This window comes from Polistes fuscatus, unplaced genomic scaffold (assembly GCF_010416935.1).
Source record: "Polistes fuscatus isolate 324 unplaced genomic scaffold, CU_Pfus_HIC Scaffold2, whole genome shotgun sequence".
Taxonomy (NCBI): Eukaryota; Metazoa; Arthropoda; class Insecta; order Hymenoptera; family Vespidae; genus Polistes; species Polistes fuscatus.
This window is the reverse complement of record NW_025113096.1, coordinates 16,395,567-16,404,467: the sequence shown is the minus strand read 5'-3', so window position 1 is coordinate 16,404,467 and position 8,901 is coordinate 16,395,567. Positions and strand designations below refer to the sequence as shown.

Genomic DNA, 8,901 nt, shown 5'->3' with positions numbered 1-8,901 from the left:
ATGAAACTAAAGTTCTCCAATTTGTTTCTTTTTCAAAATACGGATTAAGACCACTAATATTTGTTTCTTACACAAGATTTATGTATAAACACATATATTAATATACTTTGACATGTTTAATTCGAAAGTTGAATATTATTTTCCGTCATAATCGAAACGTTTAACCTTTGTTAATCTCCCACACCATTCGATGACCCCTTCTTGCATTCACCAACGATAATCCCAACAAAGGGTGTCCAAGTGAAGAATGGGACGTATCCGCAATGTCTGATACGAGAAACGCACCTCTCCCCTTTCTCATACATAAACACATACACATATTCAAACATATACACATAAACACATACACATTCCAAGTGTTAGAAATGTTGGCGCATTTTTTTACTGACGGATTTACTCTATCACATTTTGCTTGACACATACACGCATATATGAATTCACTCATACCACCCCTCTCCACACACACGCATATATACGTGAAAATGAATATATGGAGGAGTTTGAAAAGGCAGACAGTTCTTAATTCCTATCAAATAGCTCGTTATCCTTGTCTATCTATGGAATTAATCGAAAACGTACAAAAGCTTTACGTGAAAACCCTTATTCAATATTTTAATGAGATAATTAAAGAGAAAAAAAGATATATAATGAAATAGGAAAAATTTGCTGATACGATATTATTATTTTATTCACTTTATGAATAATATGTATCATTTTATTCTTATTTATCGAGAGAAGAAAGGAAAGATAACATTTCTAATCGTAACTTCGAATCACCGATTTGTTTGATGTCCCTTCGTATTATATTAAATATGTAATGCGTATTATGAAGTAGATATTATTATACGTATAATAATAATGATACTTTAGGATTTCTTTTTTCTTACAATCCTTTCACAAAGTAAACATGTGTGTATATACGTACTTACGTTGGTTAGAATTGTTCTATCCAATCGATAATTTCAAGCACGAAGATTTATAAGCGAGTGACACGATAAGAACAATCAAATAAATTTTATACAATTATTTTGAGAGATTTTATTTTAATTTTTTAGAGCGTAATCTAATATTTTTCATTTGTTACATTACATTATATCAAAAATTTGTATTATTAATATTTACTACTGTAAAAGTTATTAAATTTTTGAATTGAAAAGAATATATCAAAAAGAATAAATGAAAAAGTATACTTTCTAATAAGAATAAAATCTAATGTAAAAATGATGATAATAAATTTTGTAGTACATGATTATTATCTATTGCACGTACAAACATTTTTATGAATTTTATTAAATAAGTGTGTAATTGATTTGATTAGTGAAAAATTAAATTTTCAATTTAGAGATTAGAAAGGACAATGATTATTAATAAAAGAATAATACAAATCGATTGATAAAATAATAATAAATTAAAACAATAGCAACACTTGTAGCATTGTCGTGCTTGTATATATGTATGTATGTATATTAATATGTATATATGTGTGTATAATCGTTATGCCGGTAGAGAATGGTTCGATTATCAGTAGTAGCTTTCAACAGCTATATATACATATATAGCATAGTCCCAATTACTCGAATATCGATTCTCTTGTAACTATTCCAAGTAGGAATCGTTGGAAACGTCGATAATTTGCAATATCTCGTAAATCTTGGTAATCGAGAGTGTCGCCTCTTTTCATCAGACTATTATTGAAAATTAAAATACAAACAAACGAACTAGCAAAAATATACAAAAGAGAGAGAAAAGAGGAAAAAAAGAATGAAGGGAGACATTTTTATACCCAATCGATGTGCTACATTTTGAATGACTCTTTTGAACAGGATTGATGCAACATTGTGTACAACATTTCGCGTTCGATAGTGTGCTAAATGTGACGAATCGCAAACCCCACCATCGTTTTTATTTGAACTTATTTTCAACCTTGAGACACGCGCCATGCTTTATTACATACTTTATTACTTAAGAAAAACCATATTAAAGATTTAATAGTAATTATGAGTAATAATTACAATGTTAGAAAATGATCTATAATTTTCTTAACAAGTTACTAACGTATAGAAAAAAATATTAAGGTGGTATTTATCATTGTAGTATTTTTAAATATTATTCATCAGTATTTTAAATTAAGAGTCAATATTTCAATTAAAATATTTGTTAATATAATTCTTCACAATTATACCAATCAAATAAATAATATAATGTCTATGGTTATTTATTTATATCCGACAAAATATACTAACTACTTACTTTGTTACAACACTTATTAATAAATAATAAAACTACTGATTTTAATAGAAAATGATAAAAAATATTAATCTTTGATTTAATAAATAAATATTGAAAAATTCTCTTATACATTTTTTAAGATACCAATTATGTAAAAACATATTTCTATTCATTATTTCAACTTGCACCATTTCTATCTATCTTCTTTGTATTTCTAACAATAACTTTATTCGCAGAACATTCATACTTAAACCTCTTCCTAAGTACGAAAGATCACGAGAAGAAAGCATGAATAAAAAAATGGTTGACCTGTTCTCATCGAAGACAGAAAACCACAAAACGGGGAAAAATGAAAATATATAAAAGGAAAAATTGTTGGGAACAAAATAAAAAAAGAATTAAAAAAAGAAATTAAAAAAATATAAGCGGGCATGTTATTTTAATGAGTAGCACGCGCGAAATGATGGATTTTTAGAAAATGAATAAAAAAAAGAAAAAATTCTTTTCTTTTGCACCTTTCAATTAACGTGCGACATTTTTGCAAAATAAAAAATCGGTAATAAAACGAGAACACATAAGGTATGCAAATACATATAGAAATACTATATGTGTAAGGTTGCGTTAGGGTATGTTTAGTAATATTTTAATGAATGTGTGTGTGTGTATGTGTCTGTGACACCGAAAAGTAAAATGTTGAGAGTTTTGTAGAAAATGGAAGAAACTTCTATTTTTTTATTTCCTTCTTTTTATTATTCCCTTCAAGTTAACCTACAATGCATACAATTATTATTGCAACTCGATCTTAATAAAATCGGCCGATAAGAATCTTTACGTTTTTTATTATTATTTTTATTAATTGTAGATAAATTTTCGCAATATATCTGAGCTATCGTTCAATTTTGCTCGACGAGATGAACAACCGAGATAAGTTTTGTCTTGTACAACAAGTCTGACCAATTAAATTACTTCGTTGAAAAGTCCTTTTATTTAATATGAAGTAGATAAATTGTTGAAGAAAATCTTCTTAATTAGGAATCTACCAGTCAGAACCGTTCGTCAGATTTATTCATATAATTCTTCGAGGATTATAATGAATAAATGGTCTAACGCAAAGACCCCAATGACGTCATGGCATTGACCAGTGACGTCAGAATTTCGACAGACGACACTACCATATTATATTTACTGACACTTACTTTAACTATAAGACTTCTATATTGTTTTCTTTTTATTTTTAAACTACGTCATAATAAACAATATACGTAGTTGTTGATTTTTATTAATAATATTAATAATTTTTTTTAAATCTCACAATCAATCAAAAAAATTAAAATTTGTAAAACACAAATTTACTAACTGATTCAAAATAATGATTAATGTTTATATTGGAGATTTAAATACTTTTAAATAATGCAAGAATAATGTTAATAATTTTATGAAATATTGATAAGAACATTTAAGTAACATAAAATTCAACGAATAAAGTTTTTGTGCAATTATATGAATTTTTATGTCATAAACAATTTCAGTTTATATTTCTAAGCTTTTTTTTTTATTTATGCAATAAGTGCTAATTTATCAATTTCATAAATAGACTATTAATTGAATCTATTAACTCTAATCTGATATTCCTAGACAACACTGTGTCCTAATAAAAATAGGAAAATATTTGTATGAAATCAATGCGTACTAAGAAGACCGTAGAAGCAGCAAAATATGATGTTTAAAGTAACTCATTTAAAATCGCACATACTTTAGTTCATTTTCTGTCGATGAAAACTTTAATACAATGTATCGGTTAACACAATTCAATATTGATTAAATACTGTATATCTATCGACTTCATTGTATTGAAAGTAAGAAAGCGATGAATGTTTTTTAAAGTATATAATTAAAGTAGAATAAATTAAATAAATATTCTTACAAGTTAATAAAATGCTAATCACGGATTAAAATCTTCTAACATGTATGTGTCATTGTTCTAATCATAATGTTAACCACAGATTTGACATTGGGAAATGTCTAATAATTTCTAGGTTAGGTAAACCCCCTTGTTAAGATCTCATAGATCATTTATAGAAAATAATTGTGAATAGAATTCAAATATTTGTCAAACATTAACAAAAGACAATCTACTTTCAAATATAGCATGTTCAAAAACACTTGTTTAAGATTTTATAAGATTTACTTTCAATTGTTTCACTATTGACTCATCAATGTTTTCTTTCTTATCTTACAAAGGAAGATAATTGACAATGAATTTTTGCTTATATTCATGAAAATTATGAAAACCCTGCAAATTCTTTAATAAGTGTTAACTTACGTTGGCAGGACTTGATCAACAAACACAAACTTTTTTAAAACGTTCATATTATTTTTTTTAAATAAAAATAATTCTTAATGACTAATGTGACATTTAAACTTTTATCGACATAAAACTAAAACTAATTTCAAACTCGAGCATTGACCAATCTTCTGACTCACTTTTCATATCCAATCATACTTTTTACGTATGATGCGACGATTAAATATAAAAGCACCTTAGAGATTTAAAAAACATGATAGCAAACCGCTTTAACCTTCTTTGGATCCGGAAGTAAGTTTCAATTTGAAAAATGGCGCTGATGCAACTAAGGATTTGAATTTTTAAATTTATTTCATTTCATAATTTTGAGATATTTCAAAACGAATTTTGTAATGAAAATATTACAAAAATGTAGGTCACATATGAATATAAAAATTTAATTTTTCATAATTAAAATTATATTAAATTATAGAATAAAAATGCGAGGCCACTGAACGTCCTTCAATTAAAAAGCCGCTATTGTATGAAATTAGCCATCATTTTTCTGAAATTGCTAATAAAAAAATTTTTTCATACGAACAGTAAATTCATATAGCCTTCTTAATATTTTATTATCAATTATTAATATTAATTTTCATATATAATAAATCTGTTATTTTATTTATATTATTTTAAAATTTAATTAAATCTCACGTATTCCGCCATTATAGTATTAAAAATAAATAACAACCATCATTCTATATATAACAATATTGCATTTGAGAATATAATCCCCGAAAATCGATAAAAAAGAACATCTTAATACCAAAAAATGTTATCATTTCATCAGTAAATGATAAGAAGCTCAATAAGAATATTTGATACTAATCCGACTTTAAATTTATATTGACAACATTAATAAAAAAGTGATTAATAGGGAATGGATGAAATAGTGAACGATCAAAATCAAATATGAAATATAGAAACTAATCTACACACATTGAACTTAAATTTGCAAACAGAAAAAAGGTATTGATTTATATACATACTTACATTAATTAGAAATTCACAGTGAAAAGAATGAGCAGCAATGATCCTTTTCTTCTCTCACTCATCGGCACTCACACACTGACATGAAACAGCTGAAATCCTCCAGCCATACTGTTTCTGGTTCCGCTACGTTCCTTCGAACACATCGACGTGCACGCTTTGCAAAGTGAGTCTCCTACTCGGCGGGTCAGCTAGCTTATGTCCCGATCGATTGTCAAAACCACGTGTTAGAGTGCTTTTTTTCTACTTTAGACGAACTTCTTACACATTACAAATATCCAATGTACAATCCATCCCTGCCATCTACACACCCTCAACTAAATCCAACATCCAACCCCAAATTCGTTAATTTTCTTTTTTTTTACTTTTCGATACTCGCAATAATATTTATATATATTTACGTATTTAAATATCATTTCAACTTTTAATTATATTTATATATATATATAATTATTATCTTTTATTTTATATATATAAACGTACCTGAACTTTAACGAAATTTTATTATTCGATGCCGCTGTATTGATCTGATGAATCAATTAATTGATTACTTTCACCATTGGCATTTTAAACACCCGCTATTATATTTTATTTTATTCTCGACCAATCACCTAATTGCGTTTGATTTAATACAATAAGACTTCGTACAGAATGTATGTGGTGTGTGTGCAAGGTTCCAATTCAACCAATCAGATGCTTTGTTTACGCAGAACTTGTTTTGAAAGATTATCAGCAATGCCATCTGGTATTGAAAATATTAATACGAGTTACAGCAACGCTGATTCGAAAGTAGCATAATAGTACAATGAAGAAACGATAACCTGAATAAAATAATAATTAATATTGTTAAACTATTTGGTTTAATTATATAAATATAAATAAATATATTTCTTTGTTATATAAAATTTATAATAATATTATTAATAATAATCGATGTGTATGACGTATCGAAATTGACGTTGAAAAACAAATTTTAATTTTTATATTAGCTAATAATTAAGATTAATTTCAGGATTATTTTTTATTAAAAATTTGATCTAAAATATAATGCCGGCCCCAAATTTACTTAGCGTAGCCGTTATTTGCTCCAGTAATATGAATAGGAGTATGGAAGCACATGCTTTCCTAAGGTAAAAGGTTATGTCAACCACTTGGGGAAATTTCGATAATAATAGTAAAACAATAATAATTAATAAAAAAAAGTATTAAATTTTTAATTAGATTAATCTATTTCCAACAGACTAACAACCGTTATCTACTTTTTTCAGTAAAAAAGGCTTTAACGTTAAATCTTTTGGTACTGGAGATAAAGTCAAATTACCAGGAAATGCTCCAGATCGTCCTAACATTTATGATTTTGGAACGTCCTATGAAGAGATCTATAATGATTTGTTAAACAAGGATAAACAATAGTAATATATTTATCTATGCTATGTTTTGTTATTTGTCGATAAAAGATTTTTATTTATATGCATTCATAGAAACTTAATCTCTAATTTTATACTTTAATTATATTGTTTTACAATTAAAAACGTAATAATTCAGTATTCCTGTATCCTAAAATTTTTAATTGTGGAAGTTAATAGTTTTGTAATAAAATACATTAACCTACAATGATTTAGTTATACACAAAACGGACTGCTACACATGCTGGATAGAAATCGTCGGATAAAACCTAAACCTGAAAGATTTCAATTGTCAAAAGACAAATTTGATATTTTAATCACGTGTGAGGAGCGTGTGTATGATCAAGTAATCGAATGCATGGAATCAAGAACTCAAGAAGACAATCAGCCTGTACATCTTATCAATATTGATATTCAGGATAATCACGAAGAGGCTACAGTTGGATCATTTCTCATCTGTGAATTAGTCACTGTGGTATTTACAATTCTTGTTTTTTATTTTTGTTTTTTTACTCTTCTTTTACGAATTCGAGTAACTCTTTTCTACTAACCATCTTCTCACATTTATTCAATATACCAAAGGCCGAGCGTCTTTTTATCGGCTTTCTGGAATCAACAGTACACGATTATTGTCTGTTATTTTTGGATTCATGGATGGGTCACTCATCCACGTTACTAACTGTGTTCACGTTGGTTGATCAACCGGGAACTAGTAGTAATCCAACGTGGCTAGACTGTTGATACACTCCTGTAATATCCACTTTGTTACTGTTTACATAGAATTATATTTATGACATATTGAAATGTTCTTTTGTGATAGAATTTATATGAGTTTGAAAGTTTAGTTATCATTCATTCCCATAAAAATTTAAAAACTTGCCCTTTATAAACAAATATCATTCGTTTAAAGCTATGATGGGGTACGAATACTCATCTGACTCACTGTATTTATTATATGTATATCTATCTCGTTTGATGTTATTATTATTATATGATATATTATTTAACATGTTAAATCCCACATATGCCAGTCTCTACGAACCAGTCTTAGATTTTCAGTCCAGGTTGTGTCAGTCACCAATAGCCAACATTATGTTTTTTTATGACTGATAGATCATTGTTGCCTGAACAGAAAACTCAATAAAAAACTTAATGTTTAACATATTAAAAGATACATTAACACGTTTATTACCAGTGTCACATTTCCATGACATCGATTTCCATCGAAAACCTGCATCACATATTTACAATGATAACCAATGTGATAAATAAGTTCTGGGCAATAATTGGAATTTCTTCTTTGTGGCATAATAGCAAACGTGTTAATATATTAATTATTATTTACCTTTAAAATAGTTAAAGAAAGTGTATTGTACATATAAATAATAACAAAACTTTTTTTTATCCTTTCAGTTGGCTAACAGTGAAGACTTAGACAATGACATAGACGAATTGCTGCATGAATTTGAATCGAAATTCGTTAGAACAATTTTACACACGGTACTTTTCTACTAAAAATGAACAATGCTATTATCAAATTGAAAGGAACTTCAATGTTCTTCGAACCTAATTTATATAAAAATAACTCAAGTATGTATGTAATTTAATTATCCTTTTCCGAATTTATTGATCTGGATATCTAAGGATAATAATAATGAAGAATGATAAGTGCTTCCTATTTAAATAATTAAATCATTTTCGGTTAAAGAAATTTTATAAATCTAACATATTTATATATGATATGTATAGAATTTATAGCGAATATCTGCGCCAAAGTTTATCAAATTGTATTGAGGAATAGGATGTCGATTTATACATTTATGTATATATCTCGACTAAATATTAGTCTAAATAAACAGAAAAGTTACAAAAATGTAAAATATTTTAACTTTATTATAATCACTTGTATATGAAACATTCCACACCAAATTG

General features: G+C 27.1%; 1 protein-coding gene and 1 long non-coding RNA gene across 2 annotated transcripts; one reads left to right on the top strand and one right to left on the bottom strand.

Moving 5' to 3' along the window:
* Positions 1–5,627: 5,627 nt before the first annotated feature.
* Positions 5,628–6,332, bottom strand: LOC122516321. Its single transcript, XR_006303537.1, has 2 exons — positions 6,047–6,332; positions 5,628–5,880 (listed from the first exon to the last, which is right to left on the bottom strand). It is a non-coding gene; the product is annotated as an uncharacterized LOC122516321 (long non-coding RNA).
* Positions 6,333–6,501: 169 nt separating this feature from the next.
* On the top strand, positions 6,502–8,842 carry LOC122516320 (RNA polymerase II subunit A C-terminal domain phosphatase SSU72). Its single transcript, XM_043634037.1, has 4 exons — positions 6,502–6,693; positions 6,832–6,975; positions 7,186–7,444; positions 8,383–8,842. Exons 1-4 carry the CDS (start codon positions 6,611–6,613, stop codon positions 8,482–8,484), a joined length of 588 nt encoding a protein of 195 aa, XP_043489972.1. The 5' UTR covers positions 6,502–6,610; the 3' UTR covers positions 8,485–8,842.
* The last annotated feature ends 59 nt before the right edge of the window (positions 8,843–8,901 follow it).

Bases quoted from the DNA above. Each gene is read 5' to 3' on its own strand.
- LOC122516320 (XM_043634037.1), top strand. From the start codon at position 6,611: ATGCCGGCCCCAAATTTACTTAGCGTAGCCGTTATTTGCTCCAGTAAT. The intron at 6,976-7,185 runs GTAATATATTTA...ACAATGATTTAG, and splicing joins TTAAACAAGGATAAACAATA to TTATACACAAAACGGACTGC. The intron at 7,445-8,382 runs GTATTTACAATT...TTATCCTTTCAG, and splicing joins TCTGTGAATTAGTCACTGTG to TTGGCTAACAGTGAAGACTT.